This window comes from Camelina sativa, chromosome 9 (assembly GCF_000633955.1).
Source record: "Camelina sativa cultivar DH55 chromosome 9, Cs, whole genome shotgun sequence".
NCBI classification, from domain to species: Eukaryota; Viridiplantae; Streptophyta; class Magnoliopsida; order Brassicales; family Brassicaceae; genus Camelina; species Camelina sativa.
The window spans coordinates 28,738,512-28,754,304 of record NC_025693.1 but is presented as its reverse complement, the minus strand read 5'-3'; the positions used below and the strand labels follow the sequence as shown (position 1 = coordinate 28,754,304).

The 15,793-nt window shown below is 32.4% G+C and overlaps 2 protein-coding genes across 2 annotated transcripts; both read right to left on the bottom strand.

The window, feature by feature from the left end:
• LOC104712829 (cysteine protease inhibitor WSCP-like) lies at window positions 558-1,430 on the bottom strand. Its single transcript, XM_010429804.2, has one exon. It carries the CDS (start codon window positions 1,352-1,354, stop codon window positions 686-688), a length of 669 nt encoding a protein of 222 aa, XP_010428106.1. The 5' UTR covers window positions 1,355-1,430; the 3' UTR covers window positions 558-685.
• LOC104712828 (cysteine protease inhibitor WSCP-like) lies at window positions 6,673-7,553 on the bottom strand. Its single transcript, XM_010429803.2, has one exon. It carries the CDS (start codon window positions 7,474-7,476, stop codon window positions 6,808-6,810), a length of 669 nt encoding a protein of 222 aa, XP_010428105.1. The 5' UTR covers window positions 7,477-7,553; the 3' UTR covers window positions 6,673-6,807.

Here is a 15,793-nt window from a genome sequence, read left to right as displayed (position 1 = left end):
ACAGCTTTACATTTGTATCAAGCTTCTCCTCTTTGAGTCTTTCTCATCCTCACGATTCTTTCTTCCATGGCCACCACCACAATCAAACGGCAGTGCGGCCACCATCCGCTGCCACCACCGGACTTCAGCCGCTGTTCTAGCTATCTCTCAAGCCTCCAATCGCCAAGCAGGCGTGGCAACATAGATCCAAATCTCTGCACGTACGTGCATCTACCTTTCAAGCCTCCAATTGCCAATCTCACTCATGACTCTTTTCTCCTAAACACCAAAAATCTTTTTTTCTTTTTCCTTTGATGTCACTTTAATTTCTTAATTTTGATACATATAGTGCTATATATATATTTTTTTAATATGTATATTCACCTAAAATCACCCAACATATATTAATTAACTCATACTTGATATGTTGAATATTCATTCTTATATTTCTATCATAATTAATTTCAAAAAATTGTATTTTTGTTAATATTTTCGTGAAGTTATATTATTATTTTTCTCGTTAGCATGCTCATTGACAATCACGGCCAATGCATGCATAGTCATAACATAATAACAAGCGCTGGAAAGGATAACTTTATTTTATTTATGGAAAGTAGAAACTTGCATGTGGGTATTATCTCAACCCATTATTTTTGGCAATATGGACGAGCCTCAGGCTTTTTTTTACATGATTGTGACCAGTTGACTAGTAGAAAGGGAACATTCCTTGACCTAACTTCTCAATGCGTGAAGTAGAAGTAGTGGTAGTCACTTCATCAACCTTTTTGAATTTGACGAGTAAGGTTTTAGCCTTATCATTGGTGACAACTAGTTGTGGTACCTTGAAAGTTCCTATCTTAGTTCCAACAGGTCCGGCAAAGCTGGTCAGCTTGTAGGTGTTTGCTTCGGCTCCTTCTCCGGCATTCTCAATCTTAAACCAGCTATTTTGTTCCTGCTTTGTACCACCAACGAGAATGGAAGGCTCTTCGGCAGCTGATGAGGATTCATCGACTTTCCAAAACTTGGAAAACTTATCGCAGAGCCAAATTTTGGACTTAAACTCAATATTTACATAATCATCTGTAGAAATGGTTGTTTCCATGATTGCGTTTGGAGTTGAGAAGCTAACAGGTACGCCTGGTATGTAATAAAGTGCTGTTTGGACGATGCCAAGTGGACATAAGGAACCTATTGTAGGGGGGGCTGGGACAAGACCACCTCCGGGGAAGTTGGTATTGACTGGCTGGATGTAGTATTGTTGATCGGTTTTAAGATAATTTCCAACAGTTTCCTTCACCGGTTCGCCTCCTTGGATGCAGACAGCTGCAGCTAACAGGAGAGTGATGAGAAAAGAGACCACTGAAGGTTTATTCATTTTGATGGTTTTGTGTTTTTAAGGATTTAATGTTTACTTTTCTGAGGGGTTTGAGTTGTGGAAAACAAGAACATTTTGTATCGGTATTTATAGGAGTTCTCATGCAGTTAAATCGAGCATGGCAGTAAAAAAAGAGATAACAAACTGCCATTTGGTTGAGTAAAACCTAAAATTGTCAGCTATAATTGTTAATTTGGCTTATTTCGGCACGGTCACATTCTGATCATTCTTGTGATGGGTCCTTAATGTCTATCTTTCTACTATAGTGAGGGTTGAAAAGAGGGGTTTAGACTATGTTAATCGATTCAAACTTAAAATTTCAACACGAGGGTCGAGGAACATGCACAATGTCCATGTTAACAAATTTATATAGCAATTAATATCAAATAATAAGCGGGAAGAAGATAAGATTTCAGACAAATAGAAAAGGATGAGTGATTCAACGTATAGAATGATTACCAACATCTCTAGGCACAAGTTGACCTGTTAATTTTTGTTATTTATTACATCATCATTAGAAAATATTTTATATCTAATCCTACAAATGATGCTCAATCCAATGTAACTATCAACATCACATTAATTTGAATATGACTGATAACCAAAAGAATATGTATTTTTGTTAGTTTAAACAAGGATGATCAAGTAATCTAACTACCAACATCACATTTGAATATTATGAAAAGCTCCATGGATCACCAAATTAAAGAATGTGTATTTTTGTTAATTTAAACAAGCTGCTAAAACAAAATCATGAATTAAAATGATCTCCGCAACGACTCTTATCCGTCAAGATAATAAAGAGTGACGATAGTTCACTACTAAAGAAATTCGCTATATTGAAAATTCAGTTTTTGTATAACCAGCAAGCGAAATGAATCAAGAGATGGAAGAAAATGGCAGATCGTAAAATTTGCCATATGCATAATCTACCAGTATTAGACTTCTTGATCCAATGATGCGGACAACACGTAACCACTTGTGCGTTTTATTCCTAAATTGAATTATACACATTTAAAAAAAATATTGATTAATAATTTTAAATACATTATTTTCTTTCACTAAAAAATATTATTTAATTTTAGACCAATAACAATTTAGAAATTTAAATATTTTTAATGATTATTTTTTGAAATTTACAAATTATTAACTTAAATTACTTCAAAATGGTAGAAAATTAGTTTTGTAGAACAAAAAATTATCTCAAAACATCAATTTATCAAGACAGAGGGAGTAAGAGTAACTTTCATCGTTAAATTCGTCAGTCTCATATGTCATAACATGTTTTTCAATTGTAATAATTGACTCTATTTTTCTTTTCTTTTTGTTTTAAAGAGTTTTTACATATATAACCGATATGACTGTAATTAAACAACACAACAACTCCTTTCGTAATCGAATTTGAGAACTGAAAAGAAATAACCTTCCAACAAAAAAAAAATGTAAGAAGTTAAAAAAAAAAAAAAAAAAAAAATTTAAGGACCACCATAAGCCTAATATTAGAGAGCACTAAACGTTGTTTTTAAAAGAGAGAGCAATAACTAATTAAATATGGTTAGTAAGTATATCAGAATTAATTTCACTGTAAACACGACTACTTCGGTTATCGATTCCCACTTTCATCTTAGACTCTTCAAAAACTTCGATTTAAGCACGAGGAAAATGCACATTGGTCCATGTTAACAAACAATATGAAGAAAGAGAACTTGATAGGTCACAAACTTTACACAAGCCATGATCCATTGGATCCACGGCGCGGAGAGAAGCCAAGTTTGGTCATTAGGACTCTGAGAAAATCTCATTCGATTCTATCATATGCTTTGCTTATAGACATGCGACTTCCGTCCGATTGGAAAATTCGGTTTTTGGTTTATTTAAAAATTGAAAATTGTTCCGAATCTAACCGAATAAAATTTTGGTTCGGAGACGGTTATTTTGGTTATTGTAATTCGGATATTTGGTTTAGTATTGTAGGGCTAAAAAATATTTCGTAAATTGAGCTTTTGGCTTTGTCTACAGAAAACACAAAGGCCCATTAACAAAAAAAAATAAACTTAGTTTTTTTGTTTTGTTATTCTAGTGATGAATGACGAAGACATCAACGACGAGATGTGGAAAGACGGCCAGCGGCGAAATTTGAGAAACACTAGTGGCGAGATCTGTAAAGGGGAGATCGCGGTATATAAGATGAAGAAGGATGAAGAATCAAAGAAGAATGACTCGAAGACGAAAAAAATAATGATGTTTATGAAGGATGATGATTCGAAGAAGAAGATGATTGTTATGAATTGAATTAGAAGAAAGAAGAAAGAAGAAAGAAGAAAAGAAGAATGATGATGATGATGAATAAGAAGAAGAATGATGATGATGAAGTAATGGAAGAAAGATGAAGAAGAAGGAAGTGAATGGTCGGCGGCTGGACTAGTTGTGATATTAGGAGTTTAGGGTTTTTTGTTCTTCGGTAAACCGTTCGGTTTGGGAAAATTGAACCAAAAATCTTGGTTAACCGGTCCTAAATGAAACTCATTATGATCGGTTTAATCAATTAAAAAACCCAAACCGATTTATCTAAATTTCAGTTTAGAATCCTAGGTCTATTTGCTCATATCTGTCTTGATGGCTATGAAGTTCTCTCTACAAGTAGGGTTAGAGCGAAGAGCATGGAAGTTTTTCTGAGCTATGAGGATATTATCTGTAATTAATCTTCTCGCCACAAAGGCGGACTGAGTCTCTGAGATCAAGGATGGGAGAATCTTCTTTAAGTCTATTTGATAGCACTTTTGAGATGATTTTGTAACCAACATTGCAAAGACTAATGGGACGGAAACCTGACATCACACTAGGACGTTCTGCTTTTGCAACCAGACAGATGTTGGTTCTGTTTAGGCTTGGATCCAGGTTTCCTGAGGAGAAAAAGCTTGAATTGTGGAGATTAGATCTGAAATGATAATTGACCAGAATTTCTGATAAAATAAAGTTGTCATGCCATATGGACCATGGGCCTTCATTGGATTCATCTCAAAGAGTGCCTTCTTCACTTCTGCAGTCGAGACTTATCTTGTCAAGCACACATTCATCTAATTTGAAACCAGCTCGGGAACATCCTGGAGAACAAGAAAATCTTTATCGATAGTGTTTGTAGCAAAGAGCTGATTGAAGTAATCAACAACAACTTGTTCAATACCTTCTTCAGAATCTATCCAAACTCCAGTATGATCCTCGAGTCCGATAATTCTATATATAGTCGTATACCGACGGTTAAACCAGTCACTTAAAACCGACTGTTTATCGACCGAGTTTAAAATCCCTCGGAAATTGGTTGTAAAACAGACGGCCTTTACCAACGGATATATTTGCCAGTAGTTTCATCGGTAATTTCCGACCGTATTCCAACCATATGAATGTGTCGCTAATTTCCAACCGATTACCAACCATTTTTTACTCACATCGCTTAACGGTTTGTATATGTCGGTCGGAAACTTCGTCAAAACTGGTAATGTTTTCTTGTAGTGAATGGCCAAGTTAACTAATAATACGCATAGCAGGGAAAAAAACGACGATCAATAAATGGGAGGAAGACGAGGTTTCACAAGACGAGATCAGATACATACGGTTGAGTTAACCAACGCACGAAATGATCCTCAACATCTCTGTTTCTGGCCACATTTGACATTCTCTATTAATTTTTTAAAAAGAATCGAAAACTAAAAATGAAACCTGCCAACCAAAAGTATGAATTTATCAGAAAGTATAACTAAGCACAAGCACTTAGCCATAGAACTTATTCTCATGAGAAGAAAAAAACACATAATTTTATAATATATATGGAAGATAAAAACATGCGTGCTGCATTATTTCAATTCTCAACTCATTATTTTTGGCCATACGAGTCTCATCAGGCTTTGCGTTACATGATTTTTACTAGTATAAATGTAACATCCTCCCTGGCCCTCTGCGTAACTTCTCACAGATGTCACATTCTGATTCTAGCTTGGTTCTAATTTTCTACTCGTGAATCGATTCAAACTTCGATTTTTAGCACGAGGGACATGCACAATAGTATCCATGCTACGAAACTAAGAATGATTTCCACAACGACTTTTTTTCTCACAAAATAATAAATAAGTGACGGTTGTTCCAGTACTAAAGAAATTCCCTATAATGAATTTTCAGTTTTTGTATAACAAGAAAGTGACAAGAATCAAGAAATAGAAGGAAAAGGTTAGCATAACACATTAACACTAATTAACTATATATGTATAGTCTACAAGTACAATTATAAGTGTATCCTATTTAACACTTACGACATCCCCTAACAGCTAACCGCATATACTTGTGATATTGCTCCAGTGACATTCCACAAAGGGACACTTAACCACTTAAGGGATTTAATTATTCCTGAAATGGATGTTAATTATTACCATTTCTTAAAACTATAGGATGTGCTATACTTGGATCATATGATCAATTCTGTAATAAACGGTTCTGAAAAATACCATACAAAAAATTATGATATAATACGTGACTTTGTAGATCAGTTTTTGGAGGTTTTTTTTTATATATATATTAGATATGCTTTACTGATTGGATGTGAAAGAATAACAAAGTTTTAATAATTATTTTTATATATTATAGATTTACAAGCTATAGCAATAAATTTTCGTAGAGAGAATAGAGAGAACATACAGTACTGTATATAGGAAATTGCACTGAATAACCTAATTTTCTGTAAATTAGGGTGATATTTCTATTTTATGCATCTATGACAGCTTTACATTTGTATCAAGCTTCTCCTCTTTGAGTCTTTCTCATCCTCACGATTCTTTCTTCCATGGCCACCACCACAATCAAACGGCAGTGCGGCCACCATCCGCTGCCACCACCGGACTTCAGCCGCTGTTCTAGCTATCTCTCAAGCCTCCAATCGCCAAGCAGGCGTGGCAACATAGATCCAAATCTCTGCACGTACGTGCATCTACCTTTCAAGCCTCCATTGGCAGTCTCACTCATGACTCTTTTCTCCTAAACACCAAAAATCTTTTTTTCTTTTTCCTTTAATCACTTTAATTTCTTAATTTTGATACATATAGTGCTATATTTTTTTTTTTAATATGTATATTCACCTAAAATCACCCAACATATATTAATTAACTCATACTTGATATGTTGAATATTCATTCTTATATTTCTATCATAATTAATTTCAAAAAATTGTATTTTTGTTAATATTTTCGTGAAGTTATATTATTATTTTTCTCGTTAGCATGCTCATTGACAATCACGGCCAATGTATGCATAGTCATAAACTCATAACATGATAACAAGCGCTGGAAAGGATAACTTTATTTTATTTATGGAAAGTAGAAACTTGCATGTGGGTATTATTTCAACCCATTATTTTTGGCCATATGGACGAGCCTCAGGCTTTTTTTTACATGATTGTGACCAGTTGACTAGTAGAAAGGGAACATTCCTAGACCTAATTTCTCAATGCGTGAAGTAGAAGTAGTGGTAGTCACTTCATCAACCTTTTTGAATTTGACGAGTAAGGTTTTAGCCTTATCATTGGTGACAACTAGTTGTGGTACCTTGAAAGTTCCTAGCTTAGTTCCAACAGGTCCGGCAAAGCTGGTCAGCTTGTAGGTGTTTGCTTCGGCTCCTTCTCCGGCATTCTCAATCTTAAACCAGCTATTTTGTTCCTGCTTTGTACCACCAACGAGAATGGAAGGCTCTTCGGCAGCTGATGAGGATTCATCGACTTTCCAAAACTTGGAAAACTTATCGCAGAACCAAATTTTGGACTTAAACTCAATGTTTACATAATCATCTGTGGAAATGGTTGTTTCCATGATTGCGTTTGGAGTTGAGAAGCTAACAGGTACGCCTGGTATGTAATAAAGTGCTGTTTGGACGATGCCAAGTGGACATAAGGAACCTAGTGTAGGGGGGGCTGGGACAAGACCACCTCCGGGGAAGTTGGTATTGACTGGCTGGATGTAGTATTGTTGATCGGTTTTAAGATAATTTCCAACAGTTTCCTTCACCGGTTCGCCTCCTTGGATGCAGACAGCTGCAGCTAACAGGAGAGTGATGAGAAAAGAGACCACTGAAGGTTTATTCATTTTGATGGTTTTGTGTTTTTAAGGATTTAATGTTTACTTTTCTGAGGGGTTTGAGTTGTGGAAAACAAGAACATTTTGTATCGGTATTTATAGGAGTTCTCATGCAGTTAAATCGAGCATGGCAGTAAAAAAAGAGATAACAAACTGCCATTTGGTTGAGTAAAACCTAAAATTGTCAGCTATAATTGTTAATTTGGCTTATTTCGGCACGGTCACATTCTGATCATTCTTGTGATGGGTCCTTAATGTCTATCTTTCTACTATAGTGAGGGTTGAAAAGAGGGGTTTAGACTATGTTAATCGATTCAAACTTAAAATTTCAACACGAGGGTCGAGGAACATGCACAATGTCCATGTTAACAAATTTATATAGCAATTAATATCAAATAATAAGCGGGAAGAAGATAAGATTTCAGACAAATAGAAAAGGATGAGTGATTCAACGTATAGAATGATTACCAACATCTCTAGGCACAAGTTGACCTGTTAATTTTTGTTATTTATTACATCATCATTAGAAAATATTTTATATCTAATCCTACAAATGATGCTCAATCCATCGGATCTAACTACCAACATCACATTAATTTGAATATGACTGATAACCAAAGAATATGTATTTTTGTTGATTTAAACAAGGATGATCAAGTAATCTAACTACCAACATCACATTTGAATATGACGAACAGCTCCATGGATCACCAAATTAAAGAATGTGTATTTTTGTTAATTTAAACAAGCTGCTAAAACTAAATCATGAATTAAAATGATCTCCGCAACGACTCTTTTCCGATAAGAAAATAAAGAAGTGACGATAGTTCACAAGTAGATCTGGAGGGTCCGGACTGGGAGATTTCACACCTGATAGGGAATCCATGGAAAGAGGAAGCAGAGATCATTTTAATTCATGATTAGTAGTGAACTATCGTCTAAACCCTTCTTGTAATTAATAACTAGCTAGAGTAGATTATACATAAAACGCACAGTGCTAACTAAATTGTTACCTGTTGATCTGATATATGTTATTTAGCCCAAAATACCAAACACTTAAAATTTACTAGGCTTTTCCTCACGTCACAATTTAATCCTTGGTTTTCTAACTGTCTTACTAACACTAACAGTGATGGTGGTTGAAAAGAGAGGTTTAGAATATAAAGGTAATCGATTCAAACTTCGTTAAGAACATGTACAAATACAATGGTCCATGTTAAATAACAACATATGAAGAAAATTAAAAAGAGGGCTTAGGTTGTAAATTCATGGGAAGAAGACAAGATTTCAAATAGAGAGATATAGATGAAGTGAAACAACGTACGAATGGTCTCAAAGTAAATTACAGATATTATTGTAATTTTGTAGTCATCTTCAACATATCTTCTTCTGCAACCCTAGTTAATATTGTCGTTGTTGTTCACCGGAAATTTTCTCATTTTCTTCTTTTCGCCAGAGTTCTACACACCCATACACATCAAAAATTTCCTCATCTTCTTCTCACCAGAGTTCTACACCCCAAAACTCACCGAAAATTTCCTCCACTTCTTTTTCTCGCTGGAATTATACACATCCAAACTCACTGAATCTTCTAACACACCGGAATTGTACACATCCAACTCGCCGGAATTTTACACACCCAAACTCACCGGATTAAATAGACTAACTACTAATTTTATCCAAGTTCCCTAATTTTTACTTAGTGAGATGGTGAACTTCATGTTCTTCTCTCTCTCTTTCTAGTTTTCTTAAGGGGTAATGAAACTAAAGTCTAATTGGTCAGTTACAGAGTATAGTTGTCTTATTTTTACTAGATGGCTAAAACCTGGAAAGCTTTTTTGAGTTTGCCTTCCGTGAAAGAAAATGTTGATTTGGAGTGGTAAATGAAAATTTCTTTTTTTTTTTAAACCATATTGAGGCCATAACTTCTATTATATTAAAGTTAAGGCCGACTGCAGTGACATTCACAAAGAAACACGTAACCACTTGAGCATTGTCATATTAAAGTTATAGAAAATATAATTTTTTATTTATTTATGAAAGATAAGAACATATGTGCGCGGGTATTTTCTCAACCCACTAATATATTTGGTCATGGACGAGTCTCAGGCTTGACATTACATGATTTTTACTAGTTGACTAGTAAAATGGGAACATCCTTAGACCTAGCTTCTCAACCCGAGAAGTAGAAGTAGCAGCCGTAGTAACATCATCAACCTTTTTGAATTTGACGAGTAAGGTCTTAGCATCATCATTGGTGATAATTAGTTGTGGTGCGCTTAACCAAGCCCAAGCCCCTGGGATGGCTCCAACGGTTCCGGTTAAGGTGGTCAACTTGTAAGTGTTTTCTCCTGCTTCTTCTCCGGCTTTCTCGATCTTAAACCAACTATTTTTCTCTTGTGGTTTACCACCGATGAGAATCTTACGCTCTTTGTGAACCGGTGAGGAAACATCGACTTCCCAGAACTTGGAAAACTCGTTGCAGTGTGATGAGTGTTTGGGTGATGCCAAGTGGACAAAAGGAACGCATATTAGTGGCCGCTGGGACAAGACCACCTCCGCTGTTACTTTCCGTCTTCACAGGCTGGATGAAGTATTGTTCACCGAGTTTAACTGGATTTCCGTCTCTGTCCTTCACCTCTTCCTGTCGTTGTCCTTGGATGCAGACGACTGATGCTGCGAACATGAGAGTGATGAGAACAGAGACTACTGAAGTGTTCTTCATTGTGATTGTTTTGTGTGTGTTTCTAGGATTTGAGCGAGTTGAGTTGTGGAGAGCTAACACATTTTGTATCAGTCTTTATAGGAGTTCTCTGCGGTCAAAGGAGCATGACACTAAAAAGAGAAGGAAAAAAACTCCCAATTTTGTAAAGTAAATCCTTCAATTTATCAGCCATAACAATCCTTAATTATATTGGTCAACTAACTTTCTACTACGGAGGCCGGTTGGAAAGAGGGAACAGTTTTTCCTACGGTTATGGATTCAACCTTTCGATTCTCAGGACGAGGAACATGCACAATGGTCCGTGTTAACAAACATAGAAATCAGAAGAAAAAATTTGACGAATCCTAATTAATTTATGAGCTAAAAATGGTTCTTGGCTTTTTCCTCGCGGCACAATCTGATCGTTGGCTTTTAACATTTTTCTTACTATAGTCAGAGTAGTAAAGAAGGGAGTAGACTCTATGGTGATCGATTCAACTTCAGTTTTCCAGTACTAGGAACATGCACAATCAATAAAATCTTATATAATAAGAGAAGGTTTTCTCAAACTTCTTCTAAAAACATGACACCTGGCTAACTATATATCTGACACGTGTACTCATATGTTTTAAAAAAACCATTCATTTTCCTTCCAACTCTGGGCCCAAACCAATAACTTAAAATTCAAACCCAAATTCAACCTTCCACCTCAGATCAGTGACAACGCTTCAAACCGCGGTCGACGAAGGGTCTGTCAATGTTTACCTCTCTAACAGGTTCGTGTTATCTCTCTAACAAGTTCATTTCTAAATCCAATTGGGTCTCCTCATTGCTTACGCTTCATTCCCAGTAAATCTCTAATTCAGCATCATCTCGGTATTCTCCTTGTGCTTTTATTTACAATTCTCTTAAACTTTGGTTTATTTGGTAAAATTCTCCTGTGCACCATAAAATTCTAATCCATTATAGACCCATCACCACCTATTTCAATAGTATGTAACATTAATTTGTATGCATCAACGTTTTCAAAAAGTTTGAAATCGAGTTTCTAAATTTTGTTTAAATAAATGTGTTAAGTTCCGAACCATACATATTTTTGAATTTATTTTTCAAAAATGTGCTAAGATCCTCCCTATAAATTAGAATAATATGAAGCATTACTACCATTGGAATATTTGTATTACTTACTACAATCTTTAAGGATATCTCAGAATCCCATTATAAGAAAATCCTGCGTTTCCTTCTTAGGTTTTGCTCTGTTTGATAACGTAAAAAAAATACCAAACGCCTATGATTTTATGGTCATTAACATTTGATTATAATCCCTGATTTCTCTCCCTAAAACATTGCATTAAGTTTCTTTCAAAATAACAACATTTCATGACAACAACCTTCTCTGTTACACCATGGGCAAAACTAAATTATAATAACAACATTTTTAATATACTTTATTTTATTTATATCTTATATAGTGTATATTTTGCTTTTGTAAAAAAAAATTTCACATTGTTACAAAAATATATTTCTTCGAAATTTTTAGTTTTAACATATAATATATTTCCTAATGAAAACATATACCACATAACTTAAAAAATACTAATCAAACCAATTAAAACAAAAAAAGTTTTCATACTTTTAAAGTAAAAATTGAAACCAAGTTCATTTATGATAGACTAATTTAAAAATATAGAATATGTACTAATAATTTTTTAAAAATACATTGTATTCAATAATCATATATACTCATATGTTTTAAAAAACCCATTCATTTTCCTTCCAACTCTGGGCCCAAACCAATAACTTAAAATTCAAACTCAAATTCAACCTTCCACCTCAGATCAGTGACAACGCTTCAAACTGCGGTCAACGAAGGGTCTATCAATGTTTACCTCTCTAACAGGTTTGTTTCTAAATCCAATTGGGTCTCCTCATTGCTTACGCTTCATTCCCAGTAAATCTCTAATTCAGCATCATCTCGGTGTTCTCCTTGTGCTTTTATTTACAATTCTCCTAAACTTTGGTTTATTTGGTAAAATTCTCCTGTGCACCATAAAATGCTAATCCATTACAGACCCATCACCACCTATTTCAATCGTATGTAACATTAATTTGTATGCATCAACGTTTTCAAAAAGTTTGAAATCGAGTTTCTAAATTTTGTTTAAATAAATGTGTTAAGTTCCGAACCATACATATTTTTGAATTTATTTTTCAAAAATGTGCTAAGATCCTCCCCATAAATTAGAATAATATGAAGCATTACTACCATTGGAATATATGTATTACTTACTACAATCTTTAAGGATATCTCAGAATCCCATTATAAGAAAATCCTACGTTTCCTTCTAACGTTTTGCTCTGTTTGATAACGTAAAAAAAATACCAAACGCCTATGATTTTATGGTCATTAACATTTGATTATAATCCCTGATTTCTCTCCCTAAAACATTGCATTAAGTTTCTTTCAAAATAACAACATTTCACGGCAGCAACCTTCTCTGTTACACCATGGGCAAAACTAAATCATAATAATAATATTTTTAATATACTTTATTTTATTTATATCTTATATAGTGTATAGTTTGCTTTTGTAAAAAAAAAATTCACATTGTTACAAAAATATATTTCTTCGAAATTTTTAGTTTTAACATATAATAAATTTCTTAATGAAAACATATACCACATAACTTAAAAAATACTAATCAAACCAGTTAAAACAAAAAAAGTTTTCATACTTTTAAAGTAAAAATTGAAACCAAGTTCATTTATGATAGACTAATTTTAAAATATAGAATATGTACTAATAATTTTTTAAAAATACATTGTATTCAATAATCATATATATTGTATTAAAGACAAAACTCAGATAAAAATAATACTACTGATCAAACCAATTCAAACAAAAAAGTTTTCATACTTTTAAAGTAAAATTAAAACCAAGTTAATTTATGATAGACTAATTTAAAAATATAGAATATGTACTACTATATTTAAAAAATCACATTGTATTCAATAATCATATATATTGTATTAAAGACAAAACTCAGATAAAATTAAATTGTATTTAATATTACATAAGTTACCATTTGACTATTTTTAAAACGTATGTACTAAAAGAAAAGAAAAATAGCATAATGGTATCATAACATAACCTTTAGTTTTAACATATAATATATTTCCTAATGGAAGCATATACCATATAATCTAAAAATAAAACTATTGATCAAACCAATTAAAACAAAAAAAAAGTTTTTATACTTTTAAAATAAAAATTGAAGCCAAATTAATTTATGACAGACTAATTTAAAAATATAAAATATGTTCTAATATATTTAAAAAATCATGTTGTATCCAATAATCATATATATTATATTAAAGAAAAAACTCAGATAAAATTAAATTATATCTAATATTCTATAAGTTACAGTTTGACTGTTTTTAAAACCTATGTACTAAAAGAAAGTTAAAATAACATAATTGATTAATCACCCAATGAAATAATAGAAAACAATAGTTTCACAAAATAATTTAATGGTAATTATAGTATTTATTTTAAAATGATTAGAAAATAGAGATAATATATCGAATCTAAAAAACATTAAATTTGACACACTTTTCTTTTCATGAATTTTATTCAAAATTTAATGCGAGATATAGTATAAGATATTTCATAAATTTTTATGACATGAGCCATATTTTAATATGCATTATTCCAAATTTTTTATGTTAAGGGTGATTACAAGATTATAGAGTAAACATTGGAGCATATGATAAATCGTGAGTACACTTATTAAATATTCAAAATAATCATTGGTGATTCTTTTGTTACCTTGTAAAACATATTGTCTAGATTCATAATCTCATTACTATAGTACAAAATTCAGGTTTTAGAAATTTAATTTATTGATTGGATGAATTTGAGCCAGTCTGATTTTTTCCTTGCAAATATCTTATTTTAAAATTATCAAAATCTGATGGAAAAGTCAACATATATATATTATAAGTTTAAATATAGTTAATTAAAAAAAACATTTAGATGTAAGTTAAAATAATTTAGAAATGTAGTTGTGTTAGAAAGATAATTGGAATGTATCTATTGTTGATATCAATTTTTTTAATTTTGTCTTCCCTTCCATCTACACTAATTGACATGTTGGAGAGTTCATTTTTTGACAATTAAAAGAACATAATGAATAAGAATAGGGACAAGGACTGAGAAATAACCCATCATCATAGAAGTATAGCACATTTTAAGCATTCATATAGAGTCTCTAATTCACAAGATATTTGTTAGGAGGCTACCCGAAGAAAATCAAACCGTAGCAACATATTCTGGAGTCAAAAAGAAAATCAAATATTAAGATTGAGTTAAAAAAAAAATATAATGTTGAAAAACCACTCGCAAAAAAGATAAATATTTATCAATTATTCTTCTTTACGATTGAGACTAAAACATAATTTTTTTAATTTATTTTCATGGTTAATGAGTTTTGCTAATAATTTTGTGATTATAGAGATCTAGCATTTCATATAAGTCTTGATCACATCCATATATTACAGTTTTGGAAAAGATGTAAGGAAAGATGAGATTTATCTGGTAATATTTGTAAACAATTTTCAATACTCAATTTTCGTTTCGAATATCTGATATATGGTCTATACACAAACCTCATGTATGATAAGACTATCTCCAATATATATTCTATATTTTACTATAAATTAGAGCATAGTTTTTTCAATGTATCAATCTATTTTATACTAGAAAATGGAGTTAGTGTAAAAAATTAATGCTGCATACAGAGTAATCCCACCATTTACTCTATTTTAGAATAAGATATAGTAGGGTTAGACCAAATGTTACTCTATAACAGAGTATTGACTTTAAAATAGAATGGGGTTGCAGATGCTCTAAGAACCTAACAATTTATCACAAATTAATAAAATTCAAAATAACAAAACTTTGAGGGATTTAATTACTTCAATCAAAAAAGTTTCCTATATGTTTTCTTTATTTTATTTTGCGTCCAAACATTAAGAACCATATATATAAAGGAACAAATATTAAACAAAATTTTTAAAAAATCATATTAAAAACAGACATTTCAAAAATATATTTATAAATTTAAAATATATTATAATTAATAAAAATAAGATTAGATATATCTCGCGCATCGCGCGAGCCTATTTCTAGTGATTAATACGCATAGCAGGAAAAAAAAAAAAACGATCAATAAAATGAGAGAAAGACAATGTTTTCACAAGACGAGAGATACGGTTGAGTTAATCAACGCACAAAATGATACTCAACATCTCTGTTCCTAGCCAGATTTGATATTCTCTATTATTTTTTTTTTCAAAAATCGAAAACTAATGATGTTAGGAAGTGACTATAGTTTAGTGATAAACGATATGTCAACTGAGACCATCACAACAACACGAATCCGTTTTTACGAACGTAGAAATATGGCTAATAGATCAGCCTGTTGTGAATAAATAAAAAACAAACAGAACATGACAGTTATTAGAGAAGGAAATGTCTCCCAATTTTGTTAAGTAAAACCTTCAATTTATCAACTGTAACTACTTATTGGCTTTTTTCTCACATCAATCAATATCTAGTCC

Coding starts and splice junctions, on each gene's coding strand:
- LOC104712828 (XM_010429803.2), bottom strand. CDS start 7,476: ATGAATAAACCTTCAGTGGTCTCTTTTCTCATCACTCTCCTGTTAGCT.
- LOC104712829 (XM_010429804.2), bottom strand. CDS start 1,354: ATGAATAAACCTTCAGTGGTCTCTTTTCTCATCACTCTCCTGTTAGCT.